General features: G+C 57.2%; 9 protein-coding genes across 9 annotated transcripts; 3 read left to right on the plus strand and 6 right to left on the minus strand.

Moving 5' to 3' along the window:
* Positions 1–48: 48 nt before the first annotated feature.
* Positions 49–2,960, minus strand: CDEST_09584 (Putative Zinc finger, RING-type; the record flags this gene model as incomplete). Its single annotated transcript, XM_062925743.1, has 1 exon — positions 49–2,960. The coding sequence occupies exon 1, from the start codon at positions 1,711–1,713 to the stop codon at positions 49–51; it is 1,665 nt and encodes a 554-aa protein (XP_062781794.1). The 5' UTR covers positions 1,714–2,960.
* A 1,275-nt stretch (positions 2,961–4,235) lies between these two features.
* CDEST_09585 (uncharacterized protein) lies at positions 4,236–5,313 on the minus strand (the record flags this gene model as incomplete). Its single annotated transcript, XM_062925744.1, has 2 exons — positions 4,236–5,031; positions 5,234–5,313. The coding sequence occupies 2 exons, from the start codon at positions 5,311–5,313 to the stop codon at positions 4,236–4,238; spliced, it is 876 nt and encodes a 291-aa protein (XP_062781795.1).
* Positions 5,314–9,976: 4,663 nt separating this feature from the next.
* On the plus strand, positions 9,977–11,874 carry CDEST_09586 (Putative prenylated rab acceptor PRA1; the record flags this gene model as incomplete). Its single annotated transcript, XM_062925745.1, has 2 exons — positions 9,977–10,438; positions 10,579–11,874. The coding sequence occupies 2 exons, from the start codon at positions 9,977–9,979 to the stop codon at positions 11,872–11,874; spliced, it is 1,758 nt and encodes a 585-aa protein (XP_062781796.1).
* A 419-nt stretch (positions 11,875–12,293) lies between these two features.
* Positions 12,294–14,096, minus strand: CDEST_09587 (uncharacterized protein; the record flags this gene model as incomplete). Its single annotated transcript, XM_062925746.1, has 2 exons — positions 12,948–14,096; positions 12,294–12,766 (listed from the first exon to the last, which is right to left on the minus strand). The coding sequence occupies exons 1-2, from the start codon at positions 13,222–13,224 to the stop codon at positions 12,294–12,296; spliced, it is 750 nt and encodes a 249-aa protein (XP_062781797.1). The 5' UTR covers positions 13,225–14,096.
* CDEST_09588 (uncharacterized protein) lies at positions 13,481–13,945 on the minus strand (the record flags this gene model as incomplete). Its single annotated transcript, XM_062925747.1, has 1 exon — positions 13,481–13,945. The coding sequence occupies one exon, from the start codon at positions 13,943–13,945 to the stop codon at positions 13,595–13,597; it is 351 nt and encodes a 116-aa protein (XP_062781798.1). The 3' UTR covers positions 13,481–13,594.
* A 352-nt stretch (positions 14,097–14,448) lies between the features above and the next one.
* On the minus strand, positions 14,449–18,828 carry CDEST_09589 (uncharacterized protein). The gene is made up of 4 exons (XM_062925748.1): positions 18,319–18,828; positions 16,901–18,263; positions 16,711–16,846; positions 14,449–16,658 (listed from the first exon to the last, which is right to left on the minus strand). The coding sequence occupies exons 1-4, from the start codon at positions 18,501–18,503 to the stop codon at positions 15,688–15,690; spliced, it is 2,655 nt and encodes an 884-aa protein (XP_062781799.1). The 5' UTR covers positions 18,504–18,828; the 3' UTR covers positions 14,449–15,687.
* Positions 18,829–19,143: 315 nt separating this feature from the next.
* On the plus strand, positions 19,144–22,772 carry CDEST_09590 (Putative survival protein SurE-like phosphatase/nucleotidase). Its single transcript, XM_062925749.1, has 2 exons — positions 19,144–20,159; positions 20,271–22,772. The coding sequence occupies exons 1-2, from the start codon at positions 20,148–20,150 to the stop codon at positions 21,108–21,110; spliced, it is 852 nt and encodes a 283-aa protein (XP_062781800.1). The 5' UTR covers positions 19,144–20,147; the 3' UTR covers positions 21,111–22,772.
* Positions 21,280–22,328, minus strand: CDEST_09591 (uncharacterized protein; the record flags this gene model as incomplete). Its single annotated transcript, XM_062925750.1, has 3 exons — positions 21,280–21,508; positions 21,572–21,765; positions 21,867–22,328. The coding sequence occupies 3 exons, from the start codon at positions 22,326–22,328 to the stop codon at positions 21,280–21,282; spliced, it is 885 nt and encodes a 294-aa protein (XP_062781801.1).
* Positions 22,773–23,382: 610 nt separating the features above from the next.
* CDEST_09592 (Putative UPF0145 domain superfamily protein) lies at positions 23,383–24,385 on the plus strand. The gene is made up of 2 exons (XM_062925751.1): positions 23,383–23,716; positions 23,799–24,385. Exons 1-2 carry the CDS (start codon positions 23,605–23,607, stop codon positions 24,137–24,139), a joined length of 453 nt encoding a protein of 150 aa, XP_062781802.1. The 5' UTR covers positions 23,383–23,604; the 3' UTR covers positions 24,140–24,385.
* The last annotated feature ends 72 nt before the right edge of the window (positions 24,386–24,457 follow it).

The following is a 24,457-nucleotide window of genomic DNA, read 5'->3' on the forward strand; positions in this document are numbered from 1 at the left end:
ACCTACTTTGTTCTCGACTCCTAGACGCGCGGCTCCCCCTTCTCGGAATCAGACCCATTCCACGGGAGGCGCCTCCGGGCTCGGGGGCGACCGCAGCTCGTCGGCCGGGTCGGCGTTGGCCCTGTAGAACTTGAGCAGCGAAGCCCTGCACATGGGACACCGGGAGCGCCTCTGGGGGTCGGGCTCGAGGAGGGCCGCGTCGGTGGTGACGACGAGGATGATGGTGCACGAGCGGCACACGAGGTGGCTACGCGCGCAGACGACGACGGGGCGGACGTCGTCGTCGTCAAAGGGCTCGCCGCAGAGCGGGCAGGAGCGGCCGTCGGCGTCGTCCGGGCGGATGGCGCGGGAGGCGGCGAGGGTGATGATGTTCTCGTCGGCGGCGACCTGGGCGAGCGAGAGGCGGGCCTCGGCGGCGGCCGTGAGCTCGGCGCGCGCGCGGCGGAAGGTGGCGACCTCGTCCTCCTCGCGCAGGGGCGTCCTCTGGAAGCTGCGGACAAAGAGGCGCCAGCCCGCGCGGGTGTTTGGGGAGAAGTGGGCCTCGAGGTGCTCCACGGTCGCCTGCATCTCCTTGCGCATGCCGTCCATGTCCCGCCGGAGCTCGAGCGGCGCCGACCACGCGGCGTTGTCGACGGGCTGGCTCGCGGGCGTGCCGACGCGGAGGTACCAGTGGATGACGACGTCGGAGATCTCCTTGACCAGGATGTCGGCGAGGCCCGTGTCGTAGGCGATCCACTCGAGGGGCTTCCGGAGGAACACGGCGCGGGCGCGGAGGTTGCGTTCCGCGGCGCGGTCGTTGGGCGCGGGCGGCGGCGGCGCCTCTCCGGAGCGGATGAGGTTAATGTACTTGATGACGGCGGCGTCAAGCCGCTGGATACAGTCCTGGTACCGCTGGTCCTCCCGGGGCCCGATCTCGAAGCGGCATATGGCGACCCTGTCGAGCCGGGCAGTCCTCTGATCGCGGAACCACTCGATGATTCGCTCGCGCGCTTGGGTCAGCTCCCAGTCGTCGTTGTCGTCATCAGGGTCCGGCATGTTGATGTACGGGATCACGATGTCCTCGTGGGCGGTGATTATTCTCACGGCCTCGTTCTGCCGGAGGTAGCGGCCGAGGTTGGCGCAGAAGCCCCGTTCCTCGACGAAACATTTGCAGCTCGAGACGCCGTAGCCCCGCGTCCAGTGGTTGTCGGACTGGCGGCAAAAGAGCTCGGCGCGCACCTCCGCGACGACCTGGTCGATCATGGCGGCCCCGATGATCACGTTGGGGATCTTGCGGGCGACCATGTGCTTGGCCAGGATGGCGAGCTGCGCGACGTATCGGAGCACTTCGGACGAGGGCCTGAGGGGCTCGCCGGTCACCTTGCGCATCGCGTCGTCCATCATCTCCTGGCGGGCGATGACCCTCCGCGGCAGCCCCTGGTCACCGAGGCAGGCCGGACACAGACCCTCGGCCAGCTGGTAGACCAGACCGGCCCTCCCTTCGCAGGGACCATGGTAGGGATGGGCGCAGTGGACGTTGGACTCGTGCGCGTGGTACTGCATCCCGGGCCGCAGGGTTTCGTCGAGGATGATTGTGTACGTGGTGTGGTAGACCCTGGACAGCCTCCAGGCGTCGCCGAGCTTTACCATGGTATCGCTGGGTGAGTAGCCCCGGAGGGACCTCCCCTCGCCGGTTTGCGGGCATTGGTGCCATGTCACCTTCTTGATACACATGGCACAGGTTCGGCGAACGAGGTCTCCGTTGCGGCGACCATGCAGGCCAACGACAAGACAACACCGGGATTTCTATCTCTCTCTCGCCGAGTCAGTATTGTGTAAGGCTTTTGACGTTGACAAGTTGATTCGTGATTGAGGGTTGGCTACACAAGACAAGAGAGTTTTAGGTGTTTCAATGGGCGATGCGATGCAGCGCGGTGCCCGAGTCCTTATCATCCTCCAGAGAGCCGTCGGCCCAACAAAGCATCAAGCTCGTCACGATGTCAGATACGACAGCCAGGGAAGTCCTGAATCGAGATCAAAGGTGGGTTGTTCTACGGGACAAAAGAAAACAATGTGCTCGAGGCTTGTTCTCAGAATAAAGAGAAAGGAAAACGCCCGGCTGGGGCCCCCGAAGACAGCTTGTTTTGTGTTTTGTATCAAGGGTTTTGTGAGCAACAAAAGACGCCATCGCAACTGATTTCTCGCGAACAACAGTTCGTCGAGTGTCCTAGAATATCTCCTCGGCCGTTTGATGTCGGTTGAATAAGCTGGGATGGGACGGGATGGGATATGCTGTACCGTGGGCTCGGGATCCCGGGACCCTCGAGGCTCAACAAGGTCTTGGACCGAGGGATCGGGTTTGGCCCATCTACACGATTGCCTTGACATCACCGCTCTGGGTCACTCGACGACATGACGATGTCTCTCTAACGTTGATGTGGGAGTCTGACCAAGAAGCAAGACGAAAAAAAGAAGAAGCCCACCGACTTGTCGTGTGATGATGTCGACGTGTCGTCCCGAGCCCGCATGCCAAGCACACGTCAACCCCACCGACAGAGACCAGCAGAAACCCCGGCATCTTCCATTCTCACCAATCTGGCCTCAGCCCTGACCAAACTCGCTTGCTTGCCAACGACTCCCCAGGTGGTGCGCTCTCCATGTATCCGTCGCCATCGAGTTAGTTCCAGGTGTCAGTGGAGGCCGTCTCATGCGAGGCCGTCTCTGGAAACGAAGGTGGTTGAAACCGATTGGAGCGGACGGGCTCGACGCATAGGATCTGCCCTCCAAACCCGGCCACGATGCACACGACTACGCAGAGCAAAAGATGGAGGGTCGCATGGACCCGAGGGAGTTCTCACGGGTAAGGGACCAAGGGGGAAGGGAAGGGGAGGGGAGGGGGAGTGTGGTATGGCATGCCCCTAGGGCCCAAGGAGAGGAAAAGACCGCATGGCCGCATTGGACTACTTGGTCGGAGCTGCAGGTTCCCCAATCACGACGTCGCGAGCATCTGCAGCAGGATGGAGACTCTCAGATTGGAGGCTGAGCTGAGCACCACCACCACCATCGTTCCCGGGGGGAGGGGGGTGACGGGGATAAGGGGGGGTTACCGCCGCCGTATACACCGTAGTTGGTGCAAATCAGACCACTCCTTCCGGTTTGCTGTCCTCGCTGCGCTTGGTGGACCAGGGGCATGACATGTATGTGATGTGTGCGAGCGATGCGTGCGATGCGGGCATTTTGAATCCGACCTCCCTTTGCGGGACACGCTGTCGAGATGCTGGGCGGCGCGGTGTTGCTCTGAGAGAGAGAGTTTCGGGGCGCATACCTCATCCTGGCATCAATCATGTCGCTGATTTGCTGACTCAGACCTCGTGTACTGGAGGAAAAACTTTGCTACAGCATTGGCTTCCCAAGAGATGGATGAACGCTCTTTGTTCTTTCTATGGTGTAGAATGGTGTGCAGGTAATGGAGTGTGTATGAAGACAAAAAGAGAAGAGACGAACGGCAGATCATCTGTCCGAAGGGCCAGTAAGCTCGGCGGGAGTTTGAGCTTTGCTCTCCAGCGTTGGGAGTGAGTGGGTGTGTCTTGAGAACTTGAGGAAGTGTCCTGCCAAGCCCACTGTTACACCCCCAACGGCCTTAGAAAAAGGTACTTTGGTTTTTTGTTCTCCAGTGTCAACAAGGAAGCCAGCAAAAAAGTCACAATCGGGTCTTCATTCTCAAAATGGGGGGTTTTGTGAGAGGCGCAAGAGAAACAGAAGAAAGGGAACCCCCAGAAATGGAATTCGTCCAAAAAGCCATCCCCGTCAGACGGCAAAACCGTTGAAATCGAGACCGAAATGCTAGAGGCCCATGACAAACACAAGGCCACAACATCATCCATGGGCATTCGTAAGGAGGCCAAAATAATAACCATAAGAAGAAAAGAAAAGGAAAGGGAAAGGGATGAGAAAGAGAAGAAAAAAAAGACTCCCAAGTGTCTCCCTCCTTATGCCGTATCCCAGTCTTGAGATAATTCCCATCAACCGACCCCAAAATGAAGAGAAAGCCAGAATGAAAAGAAAGAGAGAAAATGAAAAATTGCAGACCTTGGAAAGGCCAAACGCCGCTCCGTCGTCCCTTGCAAGACAACTTTTATGCGATATAACTCCGGGTTTTCTTTTCTTTTTTTGGATGATCCAATAGTCCCAACCTCATTGGCGTAGCGATGCGACGTGATGCGATGCAATGCGATGATTCGGAATGCATCACAGCTTTAATCCTCCTCCATTATATCCTCTCTCGTGCTCTCTCTCTCGTTTTTTGCGCGCGTCGACCACTCAAAATCTGGTTGCTTCTGCCGGAAGTCGCGCCGCCTTTCTTCAATCTTGAAGCCGTCCTTGGGACACTCCCACCCGCTCTCGCGAAAATCGACTCGATCGAGGCACTTGGAGCAGCGCCACCACTTATTGTAAATTTTGCGCTCCAGCAACCACGACTCTGGCATGTCGCTCGTCTTCTTATCCACGTCCTCTTTGTGGACGTCGGTGAAGTGGACGCGCAAACGGTCCTTGCGACTAAAAGGCTCGTTCTTGCGGCCGCACGCCGGGTAGTCGCAGAGAAAGGCACCATCCTTCTCCTTGCCTGTGCCGCCAACGCTGTTATTTCTGTTCCCTGCGCCGGCGGCGGCGCCCTTGGTCTTGCCGTTGCCTTGGGGGTTCTTCTTGGTGGTGATCTTGGGGCTCGGATTGCTGATGCTCGTTGCGGGGGTGATGTCTTTGAGAGAAAGGGCGGGTGACGGCTGCGCCTGGCTGTCGGTGTGGGCTTGTAGGTAATGCCGGTCAAGATCGACTTTGCGCTTGAACGGCTTCGAAGGACATGCCGCCGAGAGACACGTCCATTCGACGTCCTGTTGTTTCTGTATTGGGGATTTGCTTGTGGCGATGAGGGGTACTACGTTTGGCAGTTGCTCCGAGGGCGTATGTTGCTGTTGCAATTGCCAGAATCCGCCATCGTCGGTCGGCACGTAATCATATTTGGAGCAGTCAAAGTTGGCGTACGGTGTATCGGCCCTTTGCGACCAAAGAGAAGCGGAGCGTCAGCACAGGGAGCTTTGCGCCGAACAGATGTTGGGTGTCCATCCATGATGGTCGCGCAGACGGAGCTAATCAATTGTCTGGACGGCCCATCCGGAAGATGGGAAAAGGAACAGACGAAATTGATGGAACCCCGAATTAAGAAGGGGGGAAAACCTCGCTGTCGATCGAAACTTACCATGGGTCAATTTTGGGGAGGTTCGCGCCACCTTTGCTCACGGCGGCGTGTGGTCGCTTGGCGGCCGTTGGAGGGGCCATGGTGGACGATGTTGGGATTTCTCCTTTTTTTGGCGGCGGGTTCCTGTCAGCGACTGTCTGTTTCTGTTCTCCCCAGTGTTTGTTGCAATTGCGGTTCTGTCCTTTCCGTCGCCGCCGCCCTTGTATTGCCGAGCTCCTCTGTTTTGTGCCGCTGCCACCAAGTACGGGATCTGATGTCGGGTGCTTGGGGGGGGGAGAGGGAGGGGGGGAAATCGGGGAGAGGGCCTTTGGCGGGCAAGCAATTCAAAACAATCAATCGATCTGGACGGGAGAGAAACCAAGACATACCTTCCGGTTTGATTGAAGGCATGGACGAGGCGCAAATGCGCGGCGATATGTGCGAAGGGTCTGCGACAGCCAGAGAGTGTGTCGTCGTCGTCGTCGTCGTCGTCGTCGTCGTGGTCGGCGTAGTCGGTTATCGATGTCGAGTGAGATCAGAACCAAAACAGGCTGATGATGATGATTATGATGACCGAGTCGTCATGAGAAGATAGAGACAGCAGGTCAAGACGGGCGAGGACAAGGCGGGATGGGATGGTTGAAGGAGGGAAGAAGTGGACGTCGGGATCATTTCATAAATCCATACTGGCCCCTCCGATACCCGTTGGGAAGGATGCGAAAGTGAGTTTGCGAAAACACGGAAAGGTCCTTGAGAGACTCTCGGTTGTTTGTTGGATGGTTCCCTCGTCCGGTCTGGCACCAGAAGACTATTGTTATTGCTTTTCTCTCCCCTCCCACACTCACTTGCCGCTCACTCGCGCACTCCCTGCGACTGTTAGTCCTACTCCTACTCCTCCTGATCCTACATACATGCCCATGATACCTGCCTACCATATCATACCATACCATACCGTACCGTACCATACCTATCGAGTACTCCCGCCGCCTACCCCAGACTAGGGGCCAGCGGTAGCAGAACCAGCTTGCAGCGAGTGCGAAGCTGGGCGACCCAACCAACGGAGTAACCAGCTTTGCTGTCCGAAAGTAGAGAAAGAGGGCAAAGCAGCAAGCACCCAACAGAAGCTAGAAGCAGCAATCAGCCCAGCTCCGAGGGACGCGACCAGGTCGGCAGGTAGGGTATAGTAAGCATGATGAGCAAGGTCCCTGCTGGCTTGCCCAGGTTCAGGTACAGTGGGGAGCTCGCGTTGGAACTGTTACTGTCCAAAATACCTAAAGCATGGATGTATCTGCTTTGATTAGGGGACAACAACAACAGCAGCGAAGCAACTTCCACAAAAGGACATGGTACGTATTTGCATACGCCGCAGTTGCAGCAACAGCAGCGAGCACGGCGGGGTTCACGCTGTTTGTCCAATCCCAGGAAAGGGCCGCAAGCCCAGTTCGGCGTCGAGCAGGAGGGGGGAGTGAGGTGAGCTCTCTTAATCCCGGGGGGTGGTGTGGTAGGGGGTGAGTGTCAGGTCTGTGTGTGTGTGTGTGTGTGTGTGTGTGTGTGCTTCCCAGCAGAGCATCTGCAGTGGGAACCAAAGTCACTTTCTTGGCGCGAAGGAGTGTGAGGGATGAGATGTGATGGAGCAGTAGCAGCGTGCGCAGCAGGAGTAGCAGCAGCATTCACGGCATGGACTTCTGCCCCGCTACGGCTGGTTGTCCCGTAGGTGCTATGCATGCGAAAAGAACAGACATCGAAGGCAAATGCATATGCAAATGCAAATGCAAAGAAAGGCGAGGTGTGCCAATGTGGTATTGGATAAGGTAGGGCAGAGGGGAGGAGGGAGGGGAGGGAATAGGAGGGTACGTGCTGTGCTGGGATAGATGAGAATAGAAACGGTATCTAATTAAATAAGGTGACCCGTCACTAAATTGTCCGAAGTCGACGACGCAAAGAAGAGAAAGAGAAAGCGAGATAAAGAGATTGAGACCGGAGGGGGCCGTGTGCGTCAATCCTCATCAATCCTGATAGACGGCCGCTGCGTCTGTTCCATCGGCAGTTTGAGACGAGGCGAGACGAATGCGCCTAGTATCGTTTGAGAGAGAGCGAGCATGTCGATGTGTTGGAGATGCGCATCGAGTTATAGCATAGCAATCTGGCTCGGTTAGAAAGGGTCCCGAAGGGGAAGCGAGAGGATGCCCTTGATATCGATCGAATTTGTCGTCGTTTAACGCAAGCCGATTGGGATGGGTTCCATACAGGAGTGTCCGTAAAGTATCGAGTTGTCGTGTGTAATAGCCCGAGACTGCATCTCGACGTTGACGTTGGCGCTGGCGCGGGTCACCGAGGTGTGCTCACGGCTTCACCACGGTCGCCGGCAATCGTGAGTCAGGGGGACCTCGCCGCCACTGACCGAGTGGGCGGGCACGGGGTGCGGGGCGCGAGATTTCGTGATGATCGACCTGTGGAGCGAGGGGGTGGAGCTGTTTTGGATGTTGGTGTCCAGTTGCAGGCTTGCAGCTCACCCGTTCCATCTCACGTTTGTTGGAGGATGAGGAGGATGAGTGGAAATGTGTATACAGATGGGCGTGGACTGCGATTGCCACCGTTGATTATGAAACGAGGAGAAGACGACATCTCGTGCGTTTGGGCATTGCAATCCGTGTCTGTCCCGCCCTGTTCCGTCACGCTGCCGGCAAGCGAATCGGGGGTTACCCACACGAGCTGGAACTGGGCCGTCTGGTCCATCCGTCAGCCCCGGACGCCGACTTTGACTTCGGGCTCCAAGAGCTCTATCGGCTCTGGGCTTTGGTGATTAAGGGCCATTATGAAGCTAGGTACCGCCAGACGGCCATTGGTCTGAATCTGGTGCCATTTTTTGGCGTCTGTCTTACTCTTGAATGGCGGACACCGATGCTTTCCTCCCACCGCCTCGGGGTTCCGTCACCTAGAAGCACCAAAGAGGGTCCATCTGCGTGCCTCGAGCTTGTATCCGCAGTCGACAGCCTCCGAGTGTGACTTGGCCGGCTCTTACTTGCCAGAAGCTCGTGCTGCATGAAGCTTCGGGTTTGAGAGATGACCGCTCCCGTCTCGCTGTGTTATTGCTCCCCTCCGGATGCGTCAGAGGTTGCGAGGAGGGGGGAAGAGGGGACACCAAGGAACGCAGTAGGCGTAATAGTGTCGTATCAAACCCAAGGTCCATCAGCATCGGGTACGGTGTAGCGTTAGTTGCAGCCCAAAGGTCAGATATACGACCACCACCAAATAAGAAGGGGCAAAGAAAAAGTCTGAAGCTTCTGGGTGTGCAAGAAGGGGCGGTCTGGGCTCACACACGCTCTCTCTCTCCCTCTTTCGCTCTCGCTCTCCTTCATTAACCTTGGGTTGCGCATGTCCCTCATCTGGCGCCTCTGCCTGCCATCTATCTTCCTCTTCCTCTTCTTCTTTCCCCAACACTTGGAGGGGGGAACAGAAGGAGATGCACTGCCTCAGCCAGTAGCATTTTCCCACTTCTCCTCAAGGGAGGAAAGGGACCCAACAACAGTCCGAGGTGGACGAGCAAGGTATGTAATTATCGTGAGTATGGCTTCGCCGTTGCTTTTCCCCTTCTCTTTTGCTGTGGCTCCTTCCTGTTGTCGCCTTCTCTTTCGCCATTGCCCCTTCCCCCTTCCTCCCCGTCACGCCTTCCCATTCTATTCTCCCTCGTTCTTTCCAATGCCATTCATCTTGGCGTCCTACCTAGGTACCTACCTACCTGCCTATCTACAAAGGCAACCACCATCATCTTGGGCAGCTGCTCTCTACCCATCTGGTACCTACCTAGGTACCTACCTATACAGGCGTGCCAGCTACCTCTTTCCTTTCACCCACCCATCCCTTCCATCTCTGCATCTCCCGGCTGGCATTTTGCCCTCCCTCTCCGCCTCGATACTTTCAGCCCAGCAAATTCCTCTCCGACCACCTAGGTAGTGACTTCATCGTCGAATCCGTCTGCTTTCATCATCGTTACCCCTCCCTCTTCCCTCCAAGCCGGGAACCCGGACTGGCGGACAGGGGCCCCCTTTCCCCGTTCCCTCACAAGCCAACCAAACGAGTGGGAACTCGTGCGGTTTTTAGTGCCAATCATCGGCGCACCCCTGAGCTCAACTGACGAGATTACGGATCCAGCCAGACTTGCCGAAATCTAAACAAAATAAAAACAAACGAAAGAGGGAACAGCTTGTTGGGAGGAGGAAAAAAAAAAGAGAGAGAGAAAGCTCGGTCTCTATCCATTGTCAACACTGAGCCTCGACGGCCACCACTGCAAAACACACACTATCGGCTTCGGTCTGTCAGCCTTAGCACTGCCCAACTCCATCCATCACCATTTGCAATCCAAATCCGGCCGATTCTGTTGTTTTTTGCACCCGCCTCCAGGCATCCGCATACTCACCCATTACCTTAGTCTGCGCCTTGAGGTACGTACGTGTTGTGTTCCGCGCGTCCAAAAAAAGCTAATTCCACGCGGAATGGAGCTGAAAAGACACATGGCCTGAACATGCCAAAATGTTTCAAACCCATCAATTTTTCCCTCATTCTTTCTCTTCTTACCTATCGACCCTCCCTACTCGCCCTGGACGCTAACTTGGATCTTATTTAAATAGAACGCTCTCCTTTCCCTGCGCGACTCTAGCCAAAGCATTGTTCCTTGACACTTGCCGACATCTATCTATCTCTTTCACCGACACACCCCCTACCATCGCGTAATAATCGCACCCCAACATCCCGTCCACCAACACCATGGCTCGTATCCAAATTCCCATCGACGCCTTGACGTCCCGCCTCGGCCTCCAGGACCGCTTTAACAGCATGCGCTCCGGTGGTTTGAGCGGCCGCTTCGCCAACCTGCGACCTATTTCCGAGTTCTTCGACATGAAGCGCCTATCCAAGCCCGCCAACTTTGGAGAGGTCCAGTCGCGATGGAACTACAACCTCTCCTACTTCTCCAGCAACTACAGTGTCGTCTTCTTGATGCTCAGCATCTACGCCCTGTTGACCAACTGGGTCCTGCTGTTCGATATCATCTTCGTCATTGCAGGCATGTTCCTCATTGGCAAACTCGACGGTCGTGACCTCGAGATCGGCTCCTTCAAAGCTACCACCTCCCAGCTCTGGACCGGTCTCCTCGTCATCTCCGTGCCCCTCGGCCTGTACGCTTCGCCTTTTGCGACGCTGCTGTGGCTCGTGGGTGCTTCTGGCGTGGTCATCCTTGGTCACGCTGCTTTTATGGACAAGCCCATCGATGAGGCTTTTTCCGGGGAGGCGGTCTAGATGGTCGGCCGCGAGCTCCCAAATTTGCGCCCCAATGGGGAAGACCATCAAGGCGCGGGCGGAGGAATCAGGGAGCTGCGCAACAGCCATCCTGGGAGGATGGAAGGAGGGTTGTAGAGGAGTTGGAGACGGAGGTGGATGATTCGGATACACAGGGCGTTGGTTTGGTTTCGCGCGGCCAGCGGTTCGCCAGCGACCCGCTCCGCTTTACAGGTACGGACTTGGGTGACAGGGTCGCCGCGTTGCGGAGAGGGCACAACTATCAACAGTCGGATGACGACGAGGACGACGAGGACGAGGACGAGGATGACAGCGAAGATGATACTGACGAAGACTCGTCCGACGAAGAGGAAGACGACGTGGACTGGGAACAACTGTCGCCGCGGGAGCGGGACGACGCACTGGCCCAAAGAGCTCTCGCCCGCGTCCGGCGCGCACAAGAACGAGGCAAGCTTGAGGTGAACCTGAGCAAAGATGAAATGGCAGCCCTCGACCGGCGGAGGAAGCGCTTGGAAAAAGAAGCACGTAAACAGGAGCGCAGACAGCGCCGGGAAAGGGAGCAGCGTTTCGCCATCCCGCTATCACAGTTCGAGCCGCCGACTCGCAGACGGGAGCCGCCGATGGCTGCCGAGGACGACTTGCCGCGTCATCCCTCCCCCGGCACGTTCGCCGAGGTGCAGACGCGAGATGCCATGCCGCCCATGGGCTACTTTCCACCGCCCAACGCCTCTCGCGCTCGGCCCCGCTCAGCAACTTCGGCCTCCCAGCGACCCACGCCTCGCATCGTGGGCGAGAGGGGCTCGTCACCGTTCAACTATGCGTACGTACAAGGCGGTGCGGCCCAGCGCCATCCTTCCGATTCTGCCAATTCTCGAAGAGGACCTCTGCCATCCGAAGAAGGATGGGGTCCTGCTCCAAACATGTCGCCTGCTTCGTCCACGTCGTCCATGTCCAAATCGCAGTCCAACGTGGATCCCTTCCAGTTCCAGATCGAGGGTCCTCGGGTTGCTGCTTCGCGACGGAACGTCTCGGGCTCTACTGATGGACAGCGAACTTCAGTCGCACCTCCGGTTGGACGAGGCTCCCGGACTTCACGTGGTCCGCCACCCGAGGAGGACAGCAGCGAGGAGAGTAGCGAAGAGAGCACCAGCGACGACACGGGTAGCGGTGCTCAGATCGCTCAGCCGCCGCCGCCGCCGCCGCCGCCGCCACAGCCGCCAATGACGAGACGTGGCCGCAAGGAGGCCGTTGCCGTCGAAGAGGCCGTCACCCGCGAGTCGGCACGTGAGGTTTCGCGGGGCAAGAAGTCTGCCAACCCGTCGCCGTCCAAGAGGAAGCCTGCAAGTAGTCGCCGGAAGAAGAAATAGCCTTCGTCCGTCAATCGGTGTCCGAGTCTTGTTACTCGCTACCCGTGTCCCATTTCAATGATGGAGTAATATTTCCTAATCAGCGTCTCACTGTCTCGGTCAACATGACGTTCCCCGTAAACCGGCTGTCCAGGTGCTTTCTGTCGTCATAATTCGTCTCTTGGTAATTCTATCGTAAAGGTATATGTTACAATGCTCCGTGCATTGTTCAACGTGGCCGAGGCTTCTACAGTTTTCGTCTACTGTACGGGACGAACCAGAACAATTGGAAAAAACAACCCCTGTCCCAAGACTCCGGAAACTGAAAAAGAACCAAATTACAAAGTCAACAGGCCGCCCCCGCTTCCTCCCACCGTCCAAGCTATTGTAATCATGATGCGCGTGGCAGACAGAACCCCTTCTCTTTCAAGGTCTGCTTTTCAGATGAACATCTTGGCAACGCCCTTCATAAGGCCGTCGGTCCAGCCGCCTCCGCCGCCGCCACCGAATCCGCCTTCGCGCTCGACACTCCTCCTCTCCCAGGCGAAGTCACCATCGTACCCCCTCTCGACGTGTACGCTGCCGGCGCGAGTGGCGGCGGCAGCGGCGCCGCCGAAACCACCGCTGGCCATGCGGACGGCCTCGCCGACGAGGCCAAGGGAATCGCCTGAGGCAGCCTTTGCGCCGATGCCAATCATGCGCTCGACAGCGGGGGGCAGGCGCAAGCCGAAGCGGGCGAGCAGGGCAGTGAGGAAGCCGCCGGTAAGGAGGGGCATGAGGACGAGGGCTACGACCTTGTATGGATGCTTTTTCGCGTAGTACACGAGGTCGCGCCAGAGACGCTTGACCTGCTTGAGCGTCTTTTGGACGAAGCCGCTGCGGGGGGAGCGTTTGTAGTACGAGGGGCTGCGGCCTGAAGGGGGAAAGGGTGTGTTGTCAGTTTGTGGGACGTCTCGGTGTGATTTTTGTGTGTGGTGTTTTGGCGCGTGAACGGTGGACGCGGGATGGGGTGCATCACGAGGAGAGAGTGGTGGGACAGAGGTAGCTATAAAAAACGATAGGGCACAACACAAGACACGGGGGCAAGAACTAACCTCCGAAGCCGAAGAAGGAGGAGCGCGAGGCATTGGGAATGCCAAAGAAGGAGGAGCGCGACGAGTTGTGCTTCTGGTAGTCGCCGCCGCCGAAGATGGAGGCGGCGATGCTCGGGGCGGAGGCGCCGGCGTGGCGCTTGCGGGAGCGCTCGGAGGAGGAGCGGGAGCGGGAGCGGTGCTTGCTGCTGCTGCTGTGGTGCTTCTTGGAGGAGTGGCGGCGCGAGTGGGAGGAGCGGCCGGAGATGACACTGCCCGTGTCGAAGTCGAAGAATCCCATGTTGGGCGGTGGGGGACGGGGGACGGTGAATGGGTGGCCGGGATCAGGCCGTCGTGGGTGTGGGTTGTGGAGGTGGGAGGTTGTGTGAGTGCGAGTGAGATTGAGGGCGACAGAGCGAAGGTGATAAAAGTAACAGTGAGAATTTGAGAGAGAAAGATGAAGGTGAGTGAAACAGGTGAGTGAGTGGTGGTGAGTCCCGGTGGGAGGAGAAACCAGAAACCAGAAAGCCCACACAGACGGGGCACTCGGAAAACCCTTGTGTGCAGCGATATGCAAGGCTGGAGAATGCGACCCTATGGGGAGCGAAAAAGAAGAGCAGAAAAAAGTTGTCTCTGTGTCTCGGTGGCGCTAGACACGGACGGACGCGAGGTCAAGCTGAAGGAAGGGGAGGTCGGGGAATTAGGAGTCGGGATGGTGGGGGAGCTATGGCCGTGACATGGGCTTTAATTGAGTCGGATGGGAGGGAAAATGGACGAAGATGCTCACGAACTGGTGGGATGGCCTCGCTAAGTGAAGGGAAGGGAAGGATACCTGGCGAGTACCCCGGGGGGGGATCTTGACGGTGGAGCTGACTTTTTGGAGCTCTAGACCTGCGAGGAGGATGCTGCTGTCTATTTTCTTTCGCGTGGGACAGATACCACACGAGGATGCAAGCAATGCGATGAATGCAAGCAATCGTTCGCGGCCAGGGGTCCTCGAGTGGACGGGGAGCAGGCGGCATGTGGGAACGCTTTCTCTATCTCTCTCCCCTCTCTGTTTGGGGGCATCATCTGGGCTGGACTGGACTGGACTGGGACTGGGCCAAGAACGGAGGGGATGGATGGATGGATGGATGGATAGGTGGTGTTGGTGGTAGTGAGGTCTGGTTGGCCAATTGCACCGGGCCAAAGAAGCTCTCTCTCTTTCACCGCTGGTTTTCCTCACTTGTTGATTTTATTTTTCTTCCCTTCTTTGGAACATTCGTTCCCGTTTGCCTGTTTTGTTGTCCTGATTTGCTTACCTAGGTAGGTAGGTGCCTTGTGACACCCAAAACTTACAATATCTGACAGGTCAAGTACACTCACCCGTGTGTGAGATTACCTAGGTAGGCAGTTGGAATACCTTAAGGTACGTAGAAGACAGGGCGGGCTGGGTACGTACTCGACGAAATGCGGATGGCTGGGTGAGAGGTAAGGTTGGTCGTCGGTTGTCTGCTCTCACCACAGACTTCGTTCGCCTGCCTGACACACAACTACCGATATTTCAACGTTCCCCCTCCTCAGGCGACGTTTGCTGAAGGCAGCCAAAATCATGCAATGGAGTGTGACGAGAGTAGGCTGTCATGTCCGCTACGGTGGCCAGAGTTGGCCATTGAGGATTCGGAGTTGATGTCCAAAAACCGCCAATTCTCTCAACGCCATTTATTTCTTAGTCACAGAGCAGTGTCGTTCAACCAGCCACGTCCTCTCCTTCGCCTACCTCCAACGAGTTCACCATAATCGTGCCGAGCACCATCAATTTTCATAAATCCTCGAGGGCTCTGGATTTACCAAATATCAGAGAACTGGGAACAGTCATCACCGGAGGAGCTTCGTGAATAGGTATCCAGCCCCGAGGTTCAAGATGGGTTGGCTTTGAAACAAAAGAGGATCAATCCCAGTCTTACACTATCGATGTGCTTGGATGGAGAGGAGTCTGGATCCGTACATCATAAGGAGGACGGGGGAGGAGGGAGAAGGCACAGCCCTTTCCGACAAGGAAGTATCTCAATGGGAAGAGCTCTGTGTACAGTCTTGATTTCAGTCATTGAACACACGCTGCGATGAAGAGAATCGGCCGTATCTGAAGCAACCTTGTTCTGGGTTCGCTCCGCTACTCAGCGCCCCCCCCACCCCTCTAGGAAGCACTGCTAGAATACCTTGAACCCCCACCGCCACCGTTCAAGCACACCCATTGTTTTCCAGGCTCAGAGTTGAGAGGCTGTACACACAACAACAGAGATGGGGCATGGACCGTGGAAGATTATGGTACATTAGAAAATACGTCTCGTTGACTGATGATGTAGAAAGACAACAGACGCCTGCCCTTTGAGTAAACGTTTTCGGGGACTATGGTATCTCGCACAAAACAACCACAAAAACAACCACAAAAACAACCATGGAGACGCCCTGTTTTTTTTCCCTCCATCCGCAACGAGTGAGTGTGCCGTCTTCCACCCAGAAACGCTGGTGTCCCCGTCCTCGAAGCCACCAACGCCAATGATCCTCTCCCCGGCAGGAAGTTTAGAAAGAAAAGAAAAACCCTGCCGTTCGCACCTACAACATCGGGGATGCAAATGATGGAGGCACTATACCGGAGTCTTATACATATAAATAACTCCAAGAAAAAATTGAGAAGAAATTGAGAAGGGGGGGAGGAAGTGAAGAAAAAAAAAAGAAGAAAGCCGAGCCCGTTCTCAGCCAAGTACCAGGAAACTCGAAAAGGCTACGCCACCAGTCCCATCGATCGGAGTCGGCTCACCACTCCGGCTTCGGCAATGAGCTGTCTGCCCCGGCTCATCCACGTCTCGAACCCAGCAAGGCTCTCATCGCCGGGAAAGTCGTCCCGAACCTTCGCCTCCGTGTCGGGGTACCTGGAGTGGATGCCGCGCAGCGTGTCGATGTTCGTCCACACAGGCAAGCGTCTACGAACGCAGCAGTAGTAGAAATACAGCACTCGGCACAGGGTATGGACCCGTAATTCGGCGTGTCGCCGACTTGCATCTTCGTCTTCCTCGTCGTCGAACTCATCGTCGCCCACGCTGACGTTTTCGGGGACCTCGCTCCACCAGGATAGCCGCCAGCGCAGCGTCAAGAGGATGCGGCCCAGGCTCTGCAGGAACGGCAACACCTTGTCGTCGTCCATCGTCCCCCACTCGTGCAGGAGGCGCTGCAGGTGCTGGTATGCCTTGACCTCGAGCTTGCGGCAAATGATGCGCGAGAGCTGGGCGGCAAGTACGAGATTGTCCGCTTCGTCCGGGTCCTCGACGTTGATGGGCCGTTCCGCAGCGGCCCCCGGAGCCGCGTAGTAGGGTTTTGCCACGTAGGAGAAGCTCGCGCGGCTGGGCATGTTGTTGATGTTGCAGAGCAGTGTCAGCAAATCGCCCGTCGTGGTCTGCGTCATGCACCGCTCCCAGTCGTCGTTCCTCGTGTCTGTCCGCAGGATCTCCCGGTTGATAAAGGTCGAGAACTTGAATATCGTAGTATCCATCTGCTGTCTAAGACCCTGGAGGTATTCGTGGCAAGCGTCTAGGTCGAGGACGTAGAGGGGCTCGCCTTCTTGGTAGACCTTAAAGTTAAACTGCCGACGGACGCGATCCAACCTCGTTATTACTTCCTTAACATTAATATGTTTAGGGAGCACCCTGCGAATGCGCGTGGTACCGTCAAGTGTCGGATGGTAGATGGCATGCGAAGCTGAGGAAAGGTCAGCGAGATGACAACGTGGAGGCGGAACCATTCAACTTACAGACGTAGTTACACGAGCCCGAGAGGATGAGATCCTCGAAGTGAGCCTTGACGCATGGCCCCGGCCACCTCTGAGAACCGCCGTGTCTCTCGCATCCGACGCAAGCGCCGTCGAGGGACTCGTCACTGCGATTGCACTATCTACGAATTAGTAAACCCGTGCTTTTCCGTGTTATGAGACGAGTTCATACCTTTTGCTTGGAATGCTTGCACCGGATGCACACCATCTTCTTGTTCCGCGTTTCCTTGGCCTGGCCACGGGAGACTGGATCCATTGGCCCACTGCGGCGTCCACGCATAGTTCCCGGTCGACCCGGCCGGACCATCATGCTCTCGCCGTCGAGAAATGCAGTCGGGTTGCCTGACCTTCCGGGCCGAGAGGCAATTGGCATGGGCAGCGTTACCCCTGAATCTCTTGAAGGCTCGGTTGGGCGTAGTCGCTGAAAGCGAGGATTATCCACTGGCGAGGCGAACCGGGTCCTGTGATTCAAAGAAGGGCTTCCCCGGGGTGAAACCAAGCCCGAGCCACTCATGATCGGATAGAGCCGAGAAGCCGAGGCTTGCCCTCTGTGCTGAGCATTCATACGGACCGGGTCTGATGTCCGGCGACGTCGGCGGGCCGGGACCGACAGGCGGTTTGCCCCGGTCGCTATAAGAGCCTGCGAGATCGGCCTGGCGGGTACGCTTCGGGGCTCCGTCGGTTGGGCGGCCGCGTAGTTTGCCGAGAGGTAGTAGTCGATGGGATGTGTCTGGGAGGGCGCTTGCGTCTCGGGTACCGTGGCGTCGTCCAGCCCGCCCATGGCCACGTCAGGAGTCTCGGGAGGAACAATGACGAACGAAGGACCCAGCTGGCTCTCCATTGATGGAAAGAAGCCCTCCGGGAGGGCCAGGCCGTTCCATATGTTCATACCGAGAGCGTCAATGGAATCGTCGCCGGCCTGTGAACTCCACTGCTCAAAGTATTCCGAAGAAGGACTGGTACTAGTCGGATGCAAGCCTTGGTCTGCCAGGCCCATCGATAACGCGCTGACATTCTGTCTCGGAAAGCTTCCGGGCATACCTGCGGGGCCAATGCCCGGGAAAAGGCTGCTGTTGCTGTTACTGTTGACGTTGGCGACGGATGGGCGAGAGGCATTTGTTGTGTTCCTTGACCATGAAGGGATAGCGGGCCCAGGGCTGCCTGTATGCATGCTGAGGTAGGGGCATCGAGAGGAAACAGGGCTGTTCTCCAAGGAGGGGTTCGCGGATAGAAGCACATCGGAGAAGCTCGTCGCCGGGCTGTTGGAGTCGTTCACGATGTCGTCGCCATAGCAGGTGCTGAAGGCAAAATCATGCAGGTCGTCGTCGTCTACTCCTGTAGAGCTTGCCTGGCTGCTAGTCCGGGCGAGGTCGTACGAGGCGGGCTTGGCCACGTCAAAATCGATGCCGTTACCGATGGCGAGGTCGAACGGGAGGTCTGTGTGATCGGCGGCAGCTCCGTTGACAAGCAGCCAAGAGGATTGGCTGAGAAGACCATCCTGGGCCTCATGGTCTGGAAGCTCGTCATTGAAATCCCTGTGACTGTCAGTGTCCATCCCTATCACGGCCAAGTCTCTATGGCGGAACGTACTTGATCAGAGACGCGTCGTTCCTCGGGGCGTCGGTGCTAAGAAGACGGGCGGGCCCGGCAGGCTGCGCAGCCGGGTCGTCGTGGCCATCGGTGTTGGGCAGCCACTTCTGGCCGAAAGGGTCATCGACCGCTTGCCCGGCCCATGAGAACGGGTTGCTGGAGTTGTTACTGGAGAAGTGTGCCATGCCCACTCAGTGTTAGTGAGCGAGTATGTGAGTATCACGGCGGTTTGCAGATTATCAGATTCAAGTAATGAGAGGCTGTGTTTATAGAGTTCGCCCGGAAGGTGGCAAGGAAGGGTGGCCCGACGGGCGTAGAAGAAAGGGGAGCAGCCATCCTTATGTGTGATGTGCCGCCTGAGCCCAGGTATCTAAGGCGGGGGAGAGGAGAGGTGAGGAGGAGGAGGAGGAGAGAGGAGAGAGAGAGAGCCTTGCTGGACACCGTTGTGCTCTGATCGGACGTGTTACTGTTTGACAAGCAGCAAATGGCATGTGGTTTTGTCGTGGTTTGAGAGGCACGATGAAAGGTGAGTGGTCGAGAGGGGAGCTCGGTCATGCCCAACGAGCTGCGCGGTGCTTTCCGTCAGGGGTCTTAGTGTAAGCAGCGGGCCAACCACAGCAGGCCAGTGCGTTCTCGGTGAGTTCCAGAGAGAAGCCAGCGCCGGGGATGAGCTCCGATATAGGGCGGTAGGGTGGCAGGACGATAGGGCCGCAGCTGACGGCTTCCACCGGGCTGTTCTCTCCTCACTCCTCTTGTGTCCTCTTCACTCCCTCGCTCACTCGTTTACCTCACTAATCAATATCCGTACCTTTTTACTCTGATCACCATGTACTCACTCACTCACTAATTCCTCACTCCTCACTTCTTACCCACTCTTTATCCCTCACTCCCATCTCTCGTTTCCTCACTCACTCCCATCGGCTCTCCCATCCGCCTTTTCTCCTCCCATCCACTGACTATGACTGTTCCGTCTTCTCTACACCACACACCACTCACACCTACAACACACACTTACACCACACACGCCTACACTTACACCCACACACCCTCTCGTCAGCAACCCAAGACAGGGCGAACGGGTGGGTGGTGGCTCAAGCCTGCCGGAAACAACGGGCAAACCGTAAGGCGCACCACCAACCCGGGATGCCTCGTCCCAAATTCCTTGCGTCTTGTTGCACTTGTGTGCCCCACGATCCGAACTGAGGCATTATTCGACCTCGAGTTGCCCTTCTTGCGCATTTGTCCTCGATCCCGTTCGTGGGTCCATCCGATCCAACGACGCCGTTGTCGGCGGGTCCAGGGAACAAGGAAGGACACCACAAGAATGATTCACACGCGTGGGGATCGGACAAAGTCAACGCCGCCCTCTCCCTCACAAATAACCTCATTATCAGCATCAACACCAACCCCGCGGCGATGTTGGAGTCACCGTATCGGACAGCCTGGTCTTAGCCTGCCTTCTGTTTTGTTTCCTCATAAGCAGCCCCCCATTCCTCTTTGAGTGACCGAGCGCGTCATCCCTCGCCCAGCTACAGTCTGTCCCGGAAACTCTCCTCTACACCACATCCGCCCATCCACCCGCCCATCCATCCCCGTCCGCGGATCCCCAGCCGGCAGCCTGATTCTTAGCCTCCTCGGCTACCTACTCTTGGACTTTTGCCTTTGTCCCTTGTCTCTGCCACGACTCAGCCTGCTCGGAGCTTCTCCAATTCTCCCAGACCCGAGAACTTGGCAGAGCTGGACAGCCTACGTCTTGTTGCTGCCTGACCCTCGACGACGCCAACGCACGATTCTCTCCCCCTCCTTAGGATCTCGCCGACTTGCGAATAATGCGGCTCTTGGTAATTACTTTTACCTCCGACCGCGCTCTCTCTCTCTCTACCTTCTCACGCCCCAGCGCGAATCATGACGCACGACGAACGACATACTGATGTGCTCGTCCGCCGTGTTAGCTCGTCAACGATGACGGACCCCCGTCGTCCGTCTCGCCCTATTTCGCTCCCTTTGTCGACGCCTTGAACGAGGCTGGCCACACAACCGTCGTCGTGATCCCTGACCGTCCGCTGTCCTGGATCGGCAAAGCTCACGCGGTCGGCAAAACCCTCACCGCCGCGAGCAGGTGCCCGGCCTCCTTCGCCGACAGGACCTGCGACGTCCCTGGCTGTGACGACGCCGACGACCGCACCCACCGCTGGCTTGTCGTCGACGGCCTCCCCGCCAGCTGTGCCCAGATCGGCCTGTTCCATGCCGGCTTCGAGCCCGCCGACTTCGACCTCGTCGTCTCGGGCCCCAACCACGGTCCCAACGCGAGCACCGTCTACGCCCTAGGCAGCGGCACGGTCGGCGGCGCCATGGAGGCTGCGCAGTGCGGAAGGAAGGCCGTGGCCCTCAGCTTCGGCAGCAAGGACGCGCAGCCCGATGACGTTATCCGAGCCGCCTGCGTCCGCGCTGCCGCGCTCGTAGACGACCTCGCGCGGGACTGGCACCCGGACGTCGACGTGTACAGCGTCAACGTGCCCATGGTTGCCGACATCGCAGATCGGCCGGTGAGACTGACCACCACGGCGCGCGGCCGCTGGGTCACGGGGGGCCTGTTCAGCCCCGCGCCCGCCGATCCTGAGAAGCTGGCGGCCTCACGTGTCTACCAGTTTCGGTGGGCGCCGCAGCTGGCCGACATCAAGCGCCAGGCCGAGGAGAGCCCCGAGGGCGAGGACCTGTGGGCGTCACTCAATGGCGTCATCAGTGTTGCCCCCTTGAAAGCGAGCTTCACGGCTGTCGACGTGCGGAAGTGACCATTTCTATTCACTCGCACCAAGTCCATCCCGGTCGGATGCTTGGAATAAAGACTCCGTTGACACCAGTAACATAGACTAAAGCATAGACTGAAAAAAGGTATGACATAGATGCACGGGTATGAGATAGACCCGCGGAACAGACATAGACGAGGCAACGGCTTGAGGCTCAAGTAGACACACATCCACCGGCGCTCTCTTCAATGAAGATGCCTCCGTATATCTGGCCCTCGTCCAAGTTGTTCGACTGGTATCCCTCGTTCACTACGTCACTCGTACCCGTTGGTTTCTTCAAGAGGCCAATCTGGTATTGTCCGTCACCCACGAGGTTGGCCGCGATGACGCCGTCTTGCCTGGCGAGTGGGGCGTTGCCCGCAGAGTACCAGACTTGAATGGTACTGTCACAACACCTCAGTAAACATGTGACAAGGTTAGGGGGGGGATGAGCTAGGTGAGCGTACTTATTGGTAAAGTCCAGCGTCAGGGCGAAATTTTGCCACGACCCGTCCGTCGCCACGGGCGTCGACCAGACGAGCCTATTGTCCCGGTCCAGCAATTTGAATGTGTTCCTCGGCAGCCCCGGCTGGCCGATGATGGTGCCCGTCTGGAAGCTGAACTGGTTCGCGTCGTACGCGGCCGTCTCGTGCCAGACGTTCTGTTTGCAACGCTGCTCAGCACGAGGGCGGCTCAAGCGACGAGAACCACGTATAGGAGTATAGGAAGGAAGAGAAGAGAAAAACACCATATTTGACCTACGAGGTACTCGTGCGTTAGGTTCAACGGCCTCGCCGTATCCTGCCGCACGCTAAAATGGAGCGTCTTGACCCCGGCGCCAGCAGGCCCGCCAACGTTGGCGTCCCCGGCGAACAGCAGCCCCGCGCGCCGGAAGCCGCGCTGGTCCATGAAGACGCTTGCGTCAGAGATGGTCACCTCGAGCGGGCGCCTCCTCTCCCCGCCCGAGTCGAAGCGTGAGGGCGGCCCGGCTCGGGGTAGCAGGATGATGTCAGACCAGAGCAGGCCCTCGCCTTTCACGTAGTCCGGGTTGTATGGGTTCCAGCCGCCGCCCGAGGCCGAGTCAAAATCCCCGGGCACCGCGGCTGCGGGGACGCGACCGTCGAAGATGACGGGGCATTGTATGGATGCTGCGCCGCAGTTTGAGGGGCTTGACGCTGTGAGGACAACCAGGGCGAGGAGCAGGAGGGCAGCGGGTGGGAGCATTTTGAAAACTTTGGTCCAAAGGGTGATGGGTTACAGAGGAAGGAGGGTAGAATGAAGGCAGAATGCCCATTATATCATATCACTCACCATTGTCACGCACTCAAATTTTACGATGTCTCTGTCGTAGGTCTGTGCAGATCGAGTGATGGGTTAATCTACCATGGCGGTTACGCTCCGTGTAAAAGGAGCTTTCCAGGGTAACATTCTCGTATCCGAGTTTGGAGTAGTGAAGAACATCGTCATGAATATAGCTGGTGGCCGGTGAGTGGACCGGGTAAAGTCGTCGTGTCGCGATGTGCTGGGTTGCAAAACATCGTTGACTTTGGGACGCCGATCTTCTCACCGCTTGATCTCTCCTAATGTTCTTGTTCTCAATTTCACTTACAGGCTTGGTAAACGGCTTTCTGTTTGTTCTGACGGGTTGCAGATGTGCAAGAGAGAGAGAGAGAGAGAGAGAGAGAGAGAGAGAGAGAGAGAGAGAGAGAGGCAGATAAAGGCAATGAGAGACAGGTGGGCAGGAGAAATGAAACACCAATGGAATTTGAAGAACTCCAAGCCGCACCATATAAATACGGCATTTCATTTTCCCGATTTCCCTACTATGACTGCACGACGACAAGTGAAGTCGGGGCGTTTGGCGTCCCGATCTCATCCGCAGCTTGGAAGTCTGCGGTAGAACTGGGAAAAGGCAGATTCCAGTCGACAGGATCATCTGAGGGGACAGCCTTCGATCAATGCACTCAGTCTCTGCGACGCACGCAAAAAGGAAGTGAAAAAAGAAGAAGAAGAAGAAGCTAAAAGCATGCGGAAGATGCGCCGCCAAGGCAACCAATCAACCGGGTCCGTCGCATGTCTCTGCCTTCGATGCAGATACGAAATACGATTTCCCGACTCAGCCCAGGACGCCAGCCAATGACAGAGCCCAAGAGAGCCCCGTGTGGGGCCGGTTGAATGCGGGATTCGATTCCGTTGATGTCCGGCTTACACGAGTGTCTTTTGGCTGGCCTCGAGCGTCCTCGATGATGAGAGAGGCTTGAGAGATTTTAAGGGGACGTCTTGTATTCTGAGTTGTATAAAGGAGACTGGCCGTCGCTTTTTTGTCTACGTGTTTCGTGGAGTGAGTCGCAGCATTGCACGTCAATCATCATCTCTCGCAGACAGACTTGCACGACAAGCTTCCATTTTTGACGTTTTTGAATACGTCTCATATTTCAGTCTAAGAACGATCCTTAGACACCCCCCCTTCCTCATCCCCGGCAACCAAGCTCCCGTCATCATGAACTTCATGGGAAGGAAAAGCGACGTCAAGTCCGAGGACGTGGCCCACGTGCCGCCCGAGCTCTCCGACTTGCACTGCTTCACCGAGACCGGCGGCGTCATCACGACGAGTGAGTACCCCTTGTCCCGTGCTCTAAGAAAACAAAAAAACAGCAAGGATATTCGGCCAGACTGACACTCACACGCCGGCAGCAATGTTCGACATCCCCGGGTACCGCGTGGTGCGGACGCTGGGCGCAGTGTACGGCCTCTCGGTGCGGTCGCGCAACATCGCGGCGAGCCTCGGCATGGTGATCAAGTCGCTGGCAGGGGGCGAGCTACGGTGGTTCACGACAATGCTGTACAACTGCCGCAACGACGCGCTGGGCAGGGTGGTCAGCGAGTGCAAGCAGCGCGGCGGCAACGCCATCATCTGCCTGCGGTTCGACGCGGCGGACCTGGGTGGGTTCGCGCAGACGTGTGCATACGGGACGGCCTGCGTCGTGGAAAAGATTGACGAAGACGCCGCCGTCGCGCCTCAGCTTGCTTCTTAGGGAGAGATGCGTGTCTGGGTATGTCACGCAGGGTCTTGTTGGAGCGAAGCCTATTTGTTTCGAGTTTGTCGTGATTCGATAATGCGTGGATTTTGGATACTCACGTGCATGATACGGGGGGAGGGGGGTTGGATACCATCACTAGAGCTTAAAGATCAGGTCTATTTCGTGACGTCCGTCTCATGTTGCAGTCGCCCGAAGAGTCGACTTGCATCCAGTATCCAATCTAAACCTATGTGTATGTTCCCCTCAGACTGGAAGACTGAGTGAGTGATACTGGATGCACCGGCGGACAATGTGATGGGTTTGTTTGGTGGA

The sequence above is a fragment of the Colletotrichum destructivum genome, chromosome 6, assembly GCF_034447905.1.
Source record: "Colletotrichum destructivum chromosome 6, complete sequence".
Lineage (NCBI taxonomy): Eukaryota > Fungi > Ascomycota > Sordariomycetes > Glomerellales > Glomerellaceae > Colletotrichum > Colletotrichum destructivum.